At 41.5% G+C, this 17,381-nt stretch overlaps 1 protein-coding gene across 5 annotated transcripts in view; it reads right to left on the reverse strand.

Moving 5' to 3' along the window:
* eif4g1a (eukaryotic translation initiation factor 4 gamma, 1a) overlaps positions 1 to 5,835 on the reverse strand; it is a 32,564-nt gene extending 26,729 nt beyond the window's left edge. Inside the window, exons 1-7 of one of the 5 annotated variants that reach the window (XM_084188363.1) lie at positions 5,447 to 5,537; positions 3,012 to 3,130; positions 2,742 to 2,828; positions 2,486 to 2,518; positions 1,793 to 1,813; positions 1,405 to 1,584; positions 1,030 to 1,129 (exon numbers count right to left, since the gene is read on the reverse strand). In XM_084188363.1, coding sequence (XP_084044489.1) covers positions 1,030 to 1,129; positions 1,405 to 1,584; positions 1,793 to 1,813; positions 2,486 to 2,518; positions 2,742 to 2,828; positions 3,012 to 3,086 — 496 coding nt within the window. In that variant the 5' untranslated portion in view covers positions 3,087 to 3,130; positions 5,447 to 5,537. Of the gene's footprint in view, positions 1 to 1,029; positions 1,130 to 1,404; positions 1,585 to 1,792; positions 1,814 to 2,485; positions 2,519 to 2,741; positions 2,859 to 3,011; positions 3,131 to 5,446 lie in introns of all 5 variants that reach the window. The other 4 variants (XM_084188362.1, XM_084188364.1, XM_084188366.1 and 1 more) reach the window with 4 other exon arrangements.
* Positions 5,836 to 17,381: the final 11,546 nt, after the last annotated feature.

Here is a 17,381-nt window from a genome sequence, read left to right on the forward strand (position 1 = left end):
TGGAAACGTCTAGGAGCAGCAACGGCTCAGTTGCGAAGTGGTAGGCCACACAAGCTCACAGAACGGGACCGCCGAGCGTTGGCTGGAGTGATGTAAAGCTTGCCGCCATTGGACTCTGGAGCAGTTGAAACGTGTTCTCTGGAGTGATGAATCATGCTTCACCATCTGGAAGTCAAACGGATGAATCTGGGTTTGGCAGATGCCAGGAGAACACTACCAGGCCCAATGTATAGTGGCAACTGTAAAGTTTGGTGGAGGAGGAATAATGGTCTGGGGCTCTTTTTCCATATTTCGGGCTAGGCCCCTTAGTCTTAAATCTTAAGACTACAGCATACAATGAAATTCTAGATGATTCTGTGCTTCCAACTTTGTGGCAACAGTTTGGGGAAGGACCTTTCCTGTTTCAGCAATACAATGGCCCCCGTGCACAACGCGAGGTCCATACAGAAATGGTTTGTCGATATTGGTGTGGAAGAACTTGACTGGCCTGCACAGAGCCCTGACCTCAACCCCATCTAACACCTTTGGGATGAATTGGAACGCCGACTGCGCGCCATGCTTAAACACCCCAACATCAGTGCCCAACCTCACTAATGCTCGTGGCTGAATGGAAGCAAGTCCCCGCAGCAACGTTCCAACATCTAGTGTAAAGCCTTCCCAGAAGACTGGAGGCTGTTATAGCAGCAAAGGCGGGACCAACTCCACATTAATGCCCATGATTTTGGAATGAGATGTTCGACAAGCAGGTCTCCACATACTTTTAGTTATGAAGTGTATTTATGTTAGACTCAGGTCACAAAAAAATAAAATTATTAAATATACCACTTTAGTTACTTCTTACTAGTAATACATTATTGTTTTAGAAACATTACAACGCTTGCTCATCCATTTTCCGTGCGTTTTGTTGGTGTAATATTTTTGCTGTTAAAAATATTGGTTAGAGTTCTAGCTGCTGATCTAGTCGTGCCTGTGGTTGTGGTCATGGTTGTACTTGGCTGGTGGGGCACAGCCCAGAGCGGAGCCTCTTACCATAGGTGGGGTATTCAGCCGGGCTGGTTCCTGGGTAGAAGCCTGCCGTGCCGCTGGTCACGGGGTATTGTGGACTGGGTGGCATATAGGGAGCCCGGTACTACAGACAGAGAGGGGAAAAAAAAAAGTTGTTTGCTGTGTTAAGGTATAGCTATAACAGTATGCAACATTACCTCTATGGTGATTTTAGACTTTTTGGCGCTGGAATACCGTATGAGAGGTGTTGAACAATTAGGGTTGCAAAATTCCCAAAACATTCCCGAAATTGCTAGGTTTTTCAGAAATTCCGGAAACCTGTGAAATTCCAGAATCTTGCAACCCTATTTCAAGTAAAGTTGACTATTAACATAAAGTCATCATGACCGGTTGTGGTACCTGTCCAGGGGGGATGAAGTAGCCCTGAGGGGAGCCAGCAAAGGACAACTGCTGCCCAGGGATCATCATCATCTGGGAGCTGGGCTGGTAGACGTGTGTGGGACCCACCGGACGAGGCCCGCTGCTGGTCTGGACCCGGGGGGCACTGGTGGGCATGGCGGGCCTGTTAGCATAGTAGGGCTAGAGAGATGGAGGGGAGAGAGAAAATCTGTAATATTAATATATATATATTTTTAAAAAACAGTATATTTGAGTGTGTGTATTATCTAAATGGTGAGCTGTGTGTTACTGCGGTGTTAAAATGTCACATGTTGAAACTGTCAGATGGTTGAGGTAGGTCAAGACTCCAGAGAGCTGACCACACGATGACTGTCGGGGTTTCCGTTACCTGCAGTGCCCTGTATCCACCCTTCAGCCGCACAACACACGAGCAGAGAGCAAGAGAGGCGGGAGAGAGGACGACAGGAGAAAAGGAGAAAGAGAGCAGAAGGAATGAGAGAGAATGAGAAGCAGCAGTATATCACTCAGCCACTAACAGTTAGCTGCTGACTATCAGAAAATATGAAGCCATCAAAGAGATATAAAGCAACAGACTTAAATTCACAAAGAACTACCATACATTTCTTCTAGTTTCATTCAAGCCTCTTGATTGTAGGCCTAGCTGATGGGTTGGCTGGCACTTTGCCTGATTAGGGAAACTAATTTACACAAACAGGAGGACCCTGGTGCCTAGGAACTTTACTGTATAGTCCTACAGTGGGTGGAATCATATCAGGTGTTACCAAGGGTAGCCTATGGAATTACCAGCCTGAACATCTTCACTATGGGAATCCTTGGTCCTGGAGAGCCACAAAAGGGCTGAGGATTCTAGTCCAGCACTCTACTCATGGTCTGAATTGATATGTTTTGAAATATTTCATTAAAATCAGGTGGTTTTGCTTCTAGTTACAGCTGGGTCTGGTCAGAACTTGAATGGCTGTTTAGCCTCATCCTTCTCTAAAGTTAAATTGCATTCATGCACAGCGGTCTACTTTCATGTCGAGATGACAGCCATTTTGGGGAAGGTGAGGGGAGTTAGTACCTGTTGGTGTAAAGCACGAGACCCTGCAGCGAACTGGGAGGGAGGGCAGCAAAAGAGAGCAAGAGATCAAGGTTGGTAGCCAGAGAGAAGGGAGAGAGACTTAAACACAGACACAGGTTGGACCAAAGCGTTACAGTTGAGCTAGAGTTAGAGTTAACAGCATAACAGATGCTTTGACATTTAGAGAGTGTGAACAAAAGAGCGGGAAATAGAACAAGAGAGATGGAGAGGGAAAAGAAGAAGGAGAGAGCAATACCTGTCGCGGTTGCGGTGCAGAGTTCATTTGTTGAGGTGGTGGGGAAGCGAAGACGAGAGAAGGGGGCTGTCCTGGGGCATAGGCAGCCTGGGAGAGAGGGGAGGGAGAGAAACAAAACTACGTTAGTCGGCTAACTTCCTGCCAAAGATGGGTTGTGTTCAATAGGGTACAATGTAGCAAAACGTTTCAAAATGGAAAAAAAATTGTGCATTCTTATTGGACACTACCCTGTCCCATCAACGCACGCTGGGTCTTGTCATTGACTCTCACCTGTGTCAGTCCAGGGGAGGGGGAAGGATGTGGGACAGAGGTGGGTCCCGTTATAGGCTGCGGTGGTTTGTTCATTTCACTTGGTTCTGCATTAGGGTGGCGCTGACTTGCCAGCCGATCTGAGGAGAAGGAGGAAGAGTTCGCAAAAGAGCTAAAAATTCAAATCCAACAAAAAACCCTCGAAGACTACAATCTCCATTTTGATACTGGGTAAGCCGGACTAGGCTAGGGTGAGTAGACTAGATTTACAATAATAACCTGGACACCATGCCCAGTGACCTTTAGAGCAGAAAGGTCAGAGAGCAGCCTCAAGTTAACCCCCTAAGAAGTTAACTTGAGGCTGCCCTCACAAAAGCTCCAGTACTTAATATGACAGTCATGAGAAAGCCTGAGTGTTTGTCTGTTTGTAGTAGGTTGTGACGTAAGGCCTAGTGCCAAACAACCCGACACTGGTCAAAAGTTGCTGTTACAAAATAGGAAACGTTACAGTAGGTAGGCTAGACCTTGGGTTAGAACACCATTTCATGGGCTTCCACTAACAGGGTTGTCAGAAGTTTTGACAGCGTTGTTGTTGAGCCGAGTTCCAACATTGGAAATGGGTTAGTGGGTTTGTCTGCGCTAAAGAAAGGTTGTCCCGCCAAGCAGCAAGGGTGGGGTTTACTGACCCTGCCCTGATAACAGGAATGCCTCCTCCCTGTATCCTTAAGCCAATACACACTTATTTTCACCTCCCTGTATCCCTCCTTCACTTTCCACTTGCAGCCTTCTAGGTTTAGCCTATAAAAAACATGTCACACCATGACTATCATCAACACATATTGATGGGGGAGATGAATTTGACATGACACATGGATGCAGATTAGAAATGGCGAAAAATCAGTTCCTGGGGTCATGGGGTTTATATGAGCTTCTCGGCATCCGTTTCATGAGTGATTGGGGATTAGGCTCACGCTGGCCTCACGCTCAATTGAACTAACTGGTTATTTAGGATCAGAGAATGTCTTGTTTCAGATCAAAGTTCACTTGCCAGTAGCCTCCATTTGATTGTAACAGATTGTCCCCGTTTTGTAGACATGTGCTGGTTAGTGGTTACAATGTTTGAGATTCCTTAGAGATTCTCTAACACTCTCAATAACATGTATATTTTTACTGTGAAACAATATATTCCACATTTGAGGGGTGTGGGTTGTAGACAAGCATGGGACTACTGCGACATTTAAGAAGTTTCAGCAATTTCCCATGACATATTGCTAGTGTTGCCATTAATTCAAGCATGAAAATAAGTAGTGTCAAACTGTTATCACATGGTCTAAAGAGGCGATCTCACATTAGGAAGACGTGTCATATGGCTAGCTAGCTACTAGCTAGCAAGTAGCCGGTGTTAGCCATGTTATCCCATCTGTGGCTAGCCCACTCTTCGGTAAACACATTTTAGGCACTAAATATAAATAAAGATCATGAAATAACCGTATGATAACACGATCGGTTTGTGGTTTGATTCGGTATAGCTAACATTACTGGTGGATCAAATTGCAAGGAAGGCCTTCTAGCGCACTAATACCACCGGGGTCCAATGGTGGATGTCACACACACCACTAACTAACGCGCGTTAGCTAGTCTGTGCAGTAGCCTACGTGTCTCTCATAGTAATGTCGAGTGACTGAACTTGACTTATTCCGAAACCCATATGATACATTTTGCAGTGACATGTCGACACATCATTTGTGGATCGCAATATTAAAGATATTACTTTTTTGGTATCCAATTGAAATAGTTGATGCACTTTCATATGTTAATTGTCATGCTAGTCTTGCGAGGAGAATTCATTCATTGTAGGCCCAACCAAGCCGCACACATTGAAAAACCAGCATGACCATTGCCTTACCTAGATTTAGCTATGTTGACAGGTCGGATTAACCAACGTTACATATTTTAAAAGTGTGGTTTAAGAAACTGAAGAGTAAATTGCCAGACCGTCATTTTGAAGTAAAACACAGGATAACGAAATGGTTTAGATAGGCAATTTGTTTCGATTGGAACTGTCAAGTTGAACGTTCAAAAAACAGGGAAGATTAGCTAGTTTGGAAGAGGTGGCATTAACGTTCCAGGCTAGCGTTAGCTCGCTAACTAATTTACCAATACGTTCACCAACTTCAAACACAGACATGAGCTGGCTAACTAACTTCAATAATGAAATGCCCGACATTAGTTTAAACTCAAAGGTTAGAAATCAAGCTCGTTTTGACGAGCACAGAAAAAGCCAATATTAATTTTAGTTAGCTAGCTAGCGGTTTAACATGTAGCTAGCGAACATTAGCTACTCTTCTAAGCTGGCTAGCTAGGTTAGCTAACCTTGTAAATGGACTGACAGAGCAGGGCCTTCATCCATTTGTCTTTCAAAGAACGAAAGCAGGTAGCGAACACTGGATTCTTACCGGTTATGAATAGTGTCTGAGGGATATGAGCGAAGACTGGAATCAGCAATGGAAAATATATATTAAACCCTATCGTCCGTTACTTAAAAATGGTAGTGTAGTTTATTGTCCTCTCCTCCAAATGGAAAGTGGTGCCCTTATTGGGGTGAGTGCTATTGCTGTCACTTGTTCTTTAAATCCCTGGAGCGTGCAAAAGTGACTAGGGCACAAAATGTATTAATATAGCACTTGAAGATTATTATTGACAACTCCAATGCCTCCGAAAGAATCCTCTGGACCGGAGGTCCATGATCAAGGCGCCGATGGTGACGGATTGCGGGTAAAATACACTCTACTGGGGTTTCGTTCGGTTTACAGCGAGGCCATGTTGCGATGCATTCTCGTCCGCTGGAGCCGGCCGGACCGTGCGCCTGATAAGTCGCATGGGTACTTCCGGGAAAATCATTATTTGATGCCGCATCCTCCGTCATGTGACAGTGGATACAATAATTTGCATTTTCCACTTTTGTACACAAATTTCATATGCATGTTGTATAAATTATTTTTAAGAGCTATTATTCCATTATTTTGTATTCATTTGTCACTTACACCCCCATAGATTATAGTGAGTAAACAAGGAAATTACATCTTCTCAAGAGTAGACATATTTGTCTTTAATTGATCAAGGCCAATAACTTGGCATGTCTGTAGTAGGTCTACATATATAAGAAAAAGGTAATTTAGTCAATAAGTTATTCATTGATATAATACAGTACTTTTTCAATTAAGAGGTGACACAATGCAGAAGTAAAGAGCGATAAGAGTTAGTCCTTTGTAGCTCAGCTGGTAGAGCACGGTGCTTGTAAAGGTAGTGGGTTCGATCCCCGGGACCACCCATACACAATTTTTTTTTTTTATGCACGCATGACTGTAAGTCGCTTTGGATAAAAGCGTCTGCTAAATGGCATATTATATATTATATTATATATTATATTATTAGTCAGTCAGTGGTGGTTGATGTATATCCTTCAATCTTTCTCAGGGGTCACACAAACCCCACAAGATTGTGGATTCATTCCCCTCCTCTTCAAACTTCAACTGTGAAGCTGACAGCCAAATGGATTTCCAACTGCAGTATTGATATAATAAGGGTAATTTGACTTGACTTTACACACTTAGCCTATGGAGAACAAAATAAGTGGCAATTTGCCTAGTTGCTGTGGGCCTGAAGATTCTAAAATCGCTTCCTCTCATACTGTGCTCCCTCTGTGCACTCTAATGGCTCAGTGAATTGGTGCATGGTGCTTGAAACACGTGAGAAACACCAGAAGCTGTATGTATCGAAGAGTCTCAGAGTAGGAGAACTGATCTAGGATCTGGTCGCCCCTGTCCATGTAATCTTATTAATTGTGAATTAATCTAAAAGGCATTCCTTCTCTGAGAGGCTTGATACATATGGCCCCAGAGCACACACAGTTCTTGAGACACCCATACAGGTTTGGTTCTTCAGTCGCAATCACTTTAATCATCTTCAGAGGAACTTGTACAACGTTCAGAGATTATGAGTCAGATTGGTATTATTTATTTAATTCAATGTATTTAACCTTTATTTTGATAGGGAAGACATATTGAGACCTACACTACCATTGAAAAGTTTGGGGTCACCTCGAAATTTTCTTGTTTTCGAAAGAAAAGCAATTTTTTTGTCCATTAAAATAACATCAAATTGATCAAAAATACAGTGTAGACATTGTTAATGTTGTAAATGGCTATTGTAGCTGGAAACGGCTGATTTTTAATGGAATATCTACATTTACATTTACATTTAAGTCATTTAGCAGACGCTCTTATCCAGAGCGACTTACAAACTTAGGATACCCAGGGGGGGGGTAGAAGGATTACTGTTATACTATTCCAGGTATTCCTTAAAGAGGTAGGTTTTCAAGTGTCTCCGGAAGGTGGTCAGTGACTCCGCTGTCCTGGCGTCGTGGGGGAGCTTGTTCCACTACCATTGGGGTGCCAGAGCAGCGAATAGCTTTGACTGGGCTGAGCGGGAACTGTGCTTCCGTAGAGGTAGGGGGGCTAGCAGGCCAGAGGTGGATGAACGTAGTGCCCTCGTTTGGGTGTAGGGTCTGATCAGAGCCTGAAGGTAAGGAGGTACCGTTCTCCTCACAGCTCCATAGGCAAGCACCATGGTTTTGTAGTAGATGCGAGCTTCAACTGGAAGCCAGTGGAGTGTGCGGAGGAGCGGGGTGACATGAGAGAACTTGGGAAGGTTGAACACCAGATGGGCTGCAGCGTTCTGGATAAGTTGTAGGGTTTTAATGGCACAGGCAGGGAGCCCAGCCAACAGCGAGTTGCAGTAATCCAGACGGGAGATGACAAGTGCCTGGATTAGGACCTGTGCCGCTTTCTTTGTACATAGGCGTACAGAGGCCCATTATCAGCAACCATCAGTCCTGTGTTCCAATGGCACGTTGTGTTTGCTAATCCAAATGTATCATTTTAAAAGGCTAATTGATAATTAGAAAACCCTTTTGCAATTATGTTAGCACAGCTGAAAACTGTTGTACTGATTAAAGAAGCAATAAAACTGGCCTTCTTGAGACTAGTTGAGTATCTGGAGCATCAACAATTGTGGGTTAGAATTACAGGCTCAGGCTGGCCATCTTAATCTTTTCTTTTTGTTGGCCAGTCTGAGATATGGCTTTTCTTTGCAACTCTGCCTAGAAGGTCAGCATCCCGGAGTCGCCTCTTCACTGTTGGCATTGAGACTGGTGTTTTGCGGGTACTATTTAATGAAGCTGCCAGTTGAGGACCTGTGAGGTGCCTGTTTCTCAAACTAGACACTCTAATGTATTTGTCCTCTTTCTCAGTTGTGCACCGGGGCCTCCCACTCCTCTTTCTATTCTGGTTAGAGCCAGTTTGCGCTGTTCTGTGAAGGGAGTAGTACACAGCGTTGTACGAGATCTTCAGATTCTTGGCAATTTCTCACATGGAATTGCCTTAATTTCTCAGAACAAGAATAGACTGACGAGTTTCAGAAGAAAGTTATTTGTTTCTGGTCATTTTGAGCCTGTAATCGAACCCACAATTGCTGATGCTCCAGATACTCGACTAGTCTCAAGAAGGCCAGTTTTATTGCTTCTTTAATCAGCACAACAGTTTTCAGCTGTGCTAACATAATTGCAAAAGGGTTTTCTAATGATCAATTAGCCTTTTAAAATGATAAACTTGGATTAGCAAACACAACGTGTCATTGGAACACAGGACTGGTGGTTGCTGATAATGGGCCTCTGTACGCCAATGTACTGTAGATATTCCATAAAAAAATCAGCCGTTTCCAGCTACAATAGCCATTTACAACATTAACAATGTCTACACTGTATTTCTGATCAATTTGATGTTATTTTAATGGACAATTGCTTTTCTTTCAAAAACAAAGACATTTCTAAGTGACCCCAAACTTTTGAACGGTAGTGTAGGTCTCTTTTCCAAATGCGCCCTGTATAATACCATATGAAATACACACTAAACACAAAATAAATAAATACAAATAATAATACAAATAAACACATTAGAATACAAAAACACAGTCATGGTAAGCACAAATAAAACATCACAAGTCACCCAGAAAAACAGTTACATTCATCCACAAATAAATCCCCAATCAATACTTTAAATTGCCCAAACGGCACTAGAACACCAAGAAGAAATGTATTTAGAATTTTGTTCCAGCAATACGGTGCATTAAAACTAAAAGCAGATTTACCTAGCTCGGTGGAGACCCTGGGAACCTCAAGAGTTAACCAATCCTGTGAAGGGGTTAGGCAACTCAAGTGTCTATACTTCAACAGCAAAGTTAGATAAGAAGGAGGTTTATGAAGTAGGGCCGTAAACAAAAAGGGTGTAATGTAGAGATCTATGGGTCTTTTGCGAAGTCCAGCCAACCTTTTGATACAGGATACAGTGATGAGTATCAAAACTGTTGCCTGTAACAAAACCAAGGGCACTATGGTAGAGGGCAGCCAAAGGTTTAAGAGTAGTAGCAGCTGCACTTTGATAAATAATATCACCATAATCAAGAACAGATAAAAAGGCTGACTGAATAATCTGCTTCCTACTGCTTAGAGAAAGGCACAATCTATTTCTGTAGAAAAAGCCAACTTTAAATCTGAGCTTCTTAACCAGCTCATCTATATGTTTTTAAACATCAAATCCTTATTAATCCAAATGCCTAAGTATTTACAGTTGAAATCGGAAGTTTACATACACCTTAGCTAAATACATTTAAACTCAGTTTTTCACAATTCCTGACATTTAATCCTAGTAACAATTCCCTGTCTTAGGTCAGTTAGGATCACCACTTTATTTTAAGAATGTGAAATGTCAGAATAATAGTAGAGAGAATTATTTATTTCAGCTTTTATTTATTTCATCACATTCCCAGTGGGTCAGAAGTATACATACACTCAATTAGTATTTGGTAGCATTGCCTTTAAATTGTTTAACTTGGGTCAAACGTTTTGGGTAGCCTTCCACAAGCTTCCCACAATAAGTTGGGTGAATTTTGGCCCATTCCTCCTGACAGAGCTGGTGTAACTGAGTCAGGTTTGTAGGCCTCCTTGCTTGCACACGCTTTTTCAGTTCTGCCCACACATTTTCTATAGGATTGAGGTCAGGGCTTTGTGATGGCCACTCCAATACCTTGACTTTGTTGTCCTTAAGCCATTTTGCCACAACTTTGGAAGTATGCTTGGGGTCATAGTCCATTTGGAAGACCCATTTGCGACCAAGCTTTAACTTCCTGACTGATGTCTTGAGATGTTGCTTCAATATATCCACATAATCTTCCTTCCTCATGATGCCATCTATTTTGTGAAGTGCACCAGGCCCTCCTGCAGCAAAGCACCCCCACAGCATGATGCTGTCACCCCCGTGCTTCACGGTTGGGATGGTGTTCTTCGGCTTGCAAGCAACCCCCTTTTTCCTCCAAACATAATGATGGTCATTATGGCCAAACAGTTCTATTTTTGTTTGATCAGACCAGAGGACATTTCTCCAAAAAGTAAGATCTTTGTCCCCATGGGCAGTTGCAAACCGTAGTCTGGCTTTTTTATGGGGGTTTTGGAGCAGTGGCTTCTTCCTTGCTGAGCGGCCTTTCAGGTTATGTCGATATAGGACTCGTTTTACTGTGGATATAGATACTTTTGTACCTGTTTCCTCCAGCATCTTCACAAGGTCCTTTGCTGTTGTTCTGGGATTTATTTGCACTTTTCGCACCAAAGTACGTTCATCTCTAGGAGACAGAACGCGTCTCCTTCCTGAGCGGTATGACGGCTGCATGGTCCCATGGTGTTTATACTTGCGTACTATTGTTTGTACAGATGAACGTGGTACCTTCAGGTGTTTGGAAATTACTCCCAAGGATTAACCAGACCTGTGGAGGTCTACAATTCTTTATCTGAGGTCTTGGCTGATTTGTTTTGATTTTCCCATGATGTCAAGCAAAGAGGCACTGAGTTTGAAGGTAGGCCTTGAAATACATCCACAGGTACACCTCCAATTGACTCAAATTATGTCAATTAGCCTATCAGAAGCTTCTAAAGCCATGACATCATTTTCTGGAATTTTCCAAGCTGTTTAAAGGCACAGTCAACTTAGCGTATGTAAACTTCTGACCCACTGGAATTGTGATACAGTGAATTCTAAGTGAAATAATCTATCTGTAAACAATTGTTGGAAAAATTACTTGTGTCATGCACAAAGTAGATGTCCTAACTGACTTGCCAAAACTATAGTTTGTTAACAAGAAATTTGTGGAGTGGTTGAAAAACAAGTTTTAATGACTCCAACCTAAGTGTATGTAAACTTCCGACTTCAACTGTATATATATATATATATATATATATATATATATATATATATATATTTATAAACAAAGGGATGTAACCCAAACAAAAGAGCGAGGTGTAACCTCTACACAATACACGGGACGAGACCCGTAATAACAAGAGCACAACACACGGTACTCACGAGACCAGCGGACATGGGACAATAATCGACAAAGACAATGGGGAACAGAGGGCACATATATACACATACTAATCACGGGGAATAGGAACCATGTGTGCGTAATGAGACAAGATAGTCTGGGGTTGGTGGAAATGAACCAGGTCAGTGACGCCTAGAAGGCCAGTGACGTAGACCTCCGGAGCTGGTGAATGGAATGAGCAGCAGTACCGGGGGGATCCGTGACAACCTCATGAAGCTGGTTGAAAGAATGCCAAGAGTGTGCAAAGCTGTCATCAAGGCAAAGGGTGGCTATTTGAAGAATCTCAAATATAAAATATATATTTTGATTTGTTTAATGCTTTTTTGGTTACTACATGATTCCATATGTGTTATTTCATAGTTTTGATGTCTTCACTATTATTCTACAATGTAAAAAATAGTAAAAATAAAGAAAAACCCTTTAATGAGCAGGTGTGTCCAAACCTTTGACTGGTAGTGTATATATATATCATAAAACCAACAAAACTGAACAATAAAAAGGTACCCATATTCTTATGAGAAGGCTATTCACTAGTCTTATGGTGAGAAGACCAGAGCGAGGGCGAGTAACGGTACCATGGAAAGCCCCGCTGACAGCTGTCTGTAGGCATTTATTGAAGAAGTGTCTACGTGGTCTGCAGCCACTACCAATAGCACGAGGTGTTATTGAGCATGTGGTGTTTTTTATATGTATAGCAAGTAACAGCAAGAGAACCGTTGAAGATACATATGGTGCATAGCAAGTAATGACAAGAGAATCGTTGAAGTTGCACAGAGAGAGTGATAAAGGAGATTACTGAGTTTGTTTGGGAATAGTACTAAGTGAATGTGGATGTGAGAGTTGTGTGAGTGTGGAAAGGACGTGTTAAGCTGATTGAAATTTTGATAATAAACTGATTGAAATGTGTATATTAAGCTGATGTTTGAAATTGGGATTGATTGAAATGTTGATAATAAGAGGCTTGAAATTTTGATAATAAGATATATTATTACTATAACACGACTCAGGATATGACCCAGATGCAGACACAGGAGGCAGAAAGTTCAATACACAGAGTCGTTTATTAAACCACAGGAGACAGGCAAAGGGCAGGTCGAGGACAGGCAGAGGTTCGTAACCAGGTCCGAGTCCAACAGGTACAGGGCGGCAGGCAGTCTCGGGGTCAGGGCAGGCAGAATGGTATGGCAGGTGTGCTCATGATCAAGTCAGGCAGAAAAGGTCGGAACCGGGAGGACTAGAAAACAGGGACTAGAGAAAAACAGGAGTATGGAAAAACACACTGGAAGGCTTGACGAGACAAGACGAACTGGCAACAGACAAACAGAAAATGCAGGTATAAATGCACAGGGGATAATGGGGAAATGGGACACACCTGGAGGGGGGTGGAGACAAGCGCAAGACAGGTGAAACAGATCAGGGTGTGACATACTATTAAGTACTGAGTGAATGAGAGCTGTCAAGGGACTAGCTCCGGTGTGAAAGAGGTGAGTGTCTGAAGGAATACCCCAACCACTATGTAAGTGGTGTAAAAAGTATTAAGATAAATTAATAGTATAATGGGTTACTATATTTGATAAAGTAACAATGTATGAATGTATAATGGATTACTAGAGTTTAACTTGCTAGGTAGAGACTTATTATGGACAGAGCATGCCATCTACAGGGGACTGATAGACAGTGCCAGCCCAGTTATAGTGAAAGTTGATCGCAGAAAGAGACTCTAGTCTCGAGAGCTACCTTAAAAAAGGAAGCTCCCTCCAAAGTTTATCACTCCCGTTTTGAATTGGCCAATGTATTTTATAAATTTGGCGCATTACATGTTAATCTTAAAATAATATAAATGTAATAAGTGTGAAGCAGAAAGTGAACATCCAACAGAAATTTGTAATAAATATATAGAGTAACATTGTTAGGGTAGACTAAAATGAAAACAATGCCTTCCAATAACGAGAAAGTTATCATGTTTGTTTTGTTTGTTTTTAAACCTTACAATAGGGGTAAAAGCAGAACATTGTTTGAAAGTGATCCGTGTGTATTAGCAGTAGTGATTGAGAAGGTCTTCCTATTGGGAAGAAGGGAGTCCTAGTTGAAGGAAACAGATATGGAGACTAGTGAAAGTAACAAAGTGAATGGTAATATTAGTGGCTTTCAGATATCACTCTAATAATGCAATATCTTAGTAATTTGAAGAAGTGAATGTTTCAATACAAGGTCACATGACGAACAGAGGGATTGAGCCTTGGGACATTAAATTAGAGGCCACCATCTGGTATTTGGGTTAGAGATACGCTTCATGTGGACAAATAGATAATAAAGAAGAAGAAAATAAGTGGTACTGTTGGGATCTATTTTCTTATAATTAGATGTTATGCCTAGCTTAAAAATGTCATTAGGCTGAGTAAGTTTAAACCATGCTCAGCCTCTACTCTGACAGGCCCGCTTTGAATGGGAACTATCTCTGTCAGAGTATTAAAATAATAACTTTGGGTTGGGACAGTTAGTTCTTTGTTTTGCCCTGCGAGATGTTACAGTGAACCCGTATATACGAAGATTGCATTTACCATTTATTCGCTTGACTAATTATATTAATAAAAAAGCTGAGAATATATTCAGTGACTTAGTGTTAAATTCTGTTCTGATACCAGATTTGAATTACGCAACTTAACAGTACTCACTGAACTCAAACAGGCTGTAAGGGACATAGTGGGACATTTGGGACAGAGGTATGAATAATAAGATACATTTTTGACCATTTCCAATTATTATGACTAAATTCTATAGTTTGGGTAACACAAATGATTTAAGTAAGAAGGTAATGTCATCTAAAACAAGAATCTGTTTCCATTACGAGGCACTGTGTCCAGAATTGAAGTAGATCCAAGTAAATGTTTTTAGTACAGAATATTGAGCTCTGGGATTGTTTACTTTAGAAGGTGCCTATTCCGCTTTACGGGACACTATCATCTGAAGTATAATTCTATATACACATGGTTTTATCAAGACTTCCTGCCCAAGATGCAGTAAACTCGATTAGGATTAAGAATTTTTTGGACTGATTAAGATGTTTATTTTCTTTCTTCCAGGACTTATGGAATGTCCACTACCAAGTTTTCTGATAAGTTTACCAATGATTCTGTATCTCTCGCTTTGAAAGGCTTCCTGAGGCAGGTGCCTTAGGAGAGCAGTTATTGAGACTGTGCACTATACAGTATAAAGGTACCTGGATCCGGCTGTTAAGAGAGCTTCCAAATTAAGTAAGGCCACGCCATTTTGTTTATTTTTATCCTATGTTTTACCACACACGCCAGCACCAACACACCTGTTATGAATATTTGTTAGTGGTGTTAATACTGTATTTGATTTATTGTTAGAAAGGATGCACCTTAAAGGGCACACAAATGATATTTTCTGAAGCTTCTATTGTCAGAGTTTTTGTTGCACACATGTAAATTCTCCTGATAAGAAATGTACTGAAAAACCCAATTTGAACCTGGTACACAAAATGTTTGGAATCTTTGAAATAATGAGTGAAGTAAAGGGAAAGAACACTCACTTAATGGGGTTGATTGACCTCTGACCTCTGTTCTGACTTTCTGGTGAGGCCTGATCACCCTCACTAGAAAGGCTAGACATTGGGTGAGATTTAAATATAATATGTAAACACTTATAATTAGGTAGAAGTTTATAATTTATCAATAGTCCTATGTGTGATTCGGACCACGAGAGAGAGAGAGAGAGAGAGAAAGAGAGAGAATGAGCGCTGCCCCTGAATGAGGGACACCTGTCTCTAGTCTATTTTACTATTCCTTGAATTACCTTATGGGATACAATTATTTTAGGATGGAGTTATCAAGGGTTGTAATTCAAATTGTATTTGTTATTTTCATTTAACCGGCAGTGTTGTTGTTTTTTACGCATGAATCACGATGTGAGTCATGTGTCAAAAGGGAAGACGTGTATTGATGTTGTTGTTTTGTTTTTGTCTTGCTTCAATACAAATTTCACCAGATTGGGTCTGTTGGATGGTCAGGATTTCTCCCTAAGGGTTAGCCCTCTGACTCCCTGACCCTGTAACTCTGCGGTGAGGTCGCCGATATGATGGAGGAGTATAAGCCAATTTGAAAAAATTGTTTCACCAGAGTCTTGTTATTCTCTTTGACATTTGTCTTAGACATTTGTATTAAGAATGTTGGTAGTAGTAATAATTTGTCATACAGTGAATTTAGTTTGTCTGGATTTCCTGAATCATAAATGCCCTAAACTAAACTGTTGTTCTGGCGAAGGTGACCACAGATGGTATCTATATGCACGGAAGGGATAATTTGACCAAGAACAGTGTGAACCTCACCCCCTCTAACCGGCTGAAGTAATGGCGACAATGGCGTTCACTATGGTCCTTCATCACTTTTACCTGAAACCTGAGTCCGAGCCAGCAACCTGTACACAGCATCCAGTCGAAGCTATCAACTGCGACATGAGTCCATGTGGAGTGAGCATGGAGAGAGATCCCGTCCAAACTTCTCTCATGCTGCTGGTGTACTGGTAGGAAAATGGACATAATGGACCGTAAAGGATGGTGGCGGCTCAGGTGAGAGTTTCGTCTGCTTGGGAAAATCAGATTATTCCCCAGATATTGAAATCGGGACATTATCAAGGGCCATCCTCTTTGAACATGTGTGCCATTGGGAGGACGAACTGCTATCTGAAGAAGAAAATGAAGAAACGCCAGAAGAATGAGTGCCGTGAAAGACGGGGGTGGTCAACTGCGCCAGTAATTGGTTTAGGCTTGTCCAAAATAGTTTATTTGGGGTATCAGGTTGATTGCGGAGGTCTGCACACTGCAAAATGTATAGTTATGTAGACAAAAAATGCATTGAGATACCAATCTGTCATTAACATGCCACTCGCGTCAAAAGCTCCAGCTGAAATGTCATTGCCAGAATCCTAAATGAAATTGTGTAATGACGCATTGTGTAACTGTATGAAGCGAAGGTCTTAAGTTAAAACATTCTACTGCAATGGTTTTACAAGTACAACCCAGAATGATTGTACAACCCAGAGTGAAGGGTTTGAAAGGATGAAGTGTCTGAGGAGGGAATGTGAAGGAACATTTTATGTTTATGCTTTTCTAATAACCAATTCGACTGGGTTCATGCAAGTGACTGATTGTTCGTGCCTGGGAGGAATCCTCACTATCAGTATCTGAAATGTGGCTGTACACCCAGAACCTTGTTTTGAGAATGAAAGGGATATCTCAGTTTCAAGGTCTCAGCTTGGAGAGAAGAAACCTTGTGAGGTATTGGTCTGTCACATGCATGAACCAAACGTTAATGATGAATGAATTATGAATAATTAATAAGCTAAATCATGCAAATATAACTTGTCTGTGTAAGCGGTATATAAGAGAACTATTGGGACTGCCCCGGCAGAGCTCACTTCAGTCCGGTACTTTATGCATCTAAGTTTGACTGTGACCTCTCCAGCTTGCTGTTAATAAAGAATAATTAATTTAAGATTGACTTCGAGTGTCCCTGTGTAGAATTTCCACTTGGAACCGGCAGGTTCGCTAGACCTTATTCATGGTTTCCTTGCGCGTAGAAGTGGTGGAATTATGAGGGAATTAAGTAAAGGTCAGAATACGGTTTATCTGTAGACACACCTCCGCCACACCACACCTATCAGATATACACTGAGTGTACAAAACATTATGAACACCTGCTCTTTCCATGACAGACTGACCAGGTGAAAGCTATGATCCCTTATTTATGTTACTTGTTAAATCCACTTCCATCAGTGTAGATTAAGGTGAGGAGAAAGATTAAATCATGATTTTTAAGCCTTGAGACACGGATTGTGAATGGCAAGAGGGTGAACGGGCAAGACAAAAGATTTAAGTGCCTC

The sequence above is a fragment of the Coregonus lavaretus genome (genome assembly GCF_964263955.1).
Source record: "Coregonus lavaretus genome assembly, chromosome: 23".
Classification (NCBI taxonomy): domain Eukaryota; kingdom Metazoa; phylum Chordata; class Actinopteri; order Salmoniformes; family Salmonidae; genus Coregonus; species Coregonus lavaretus.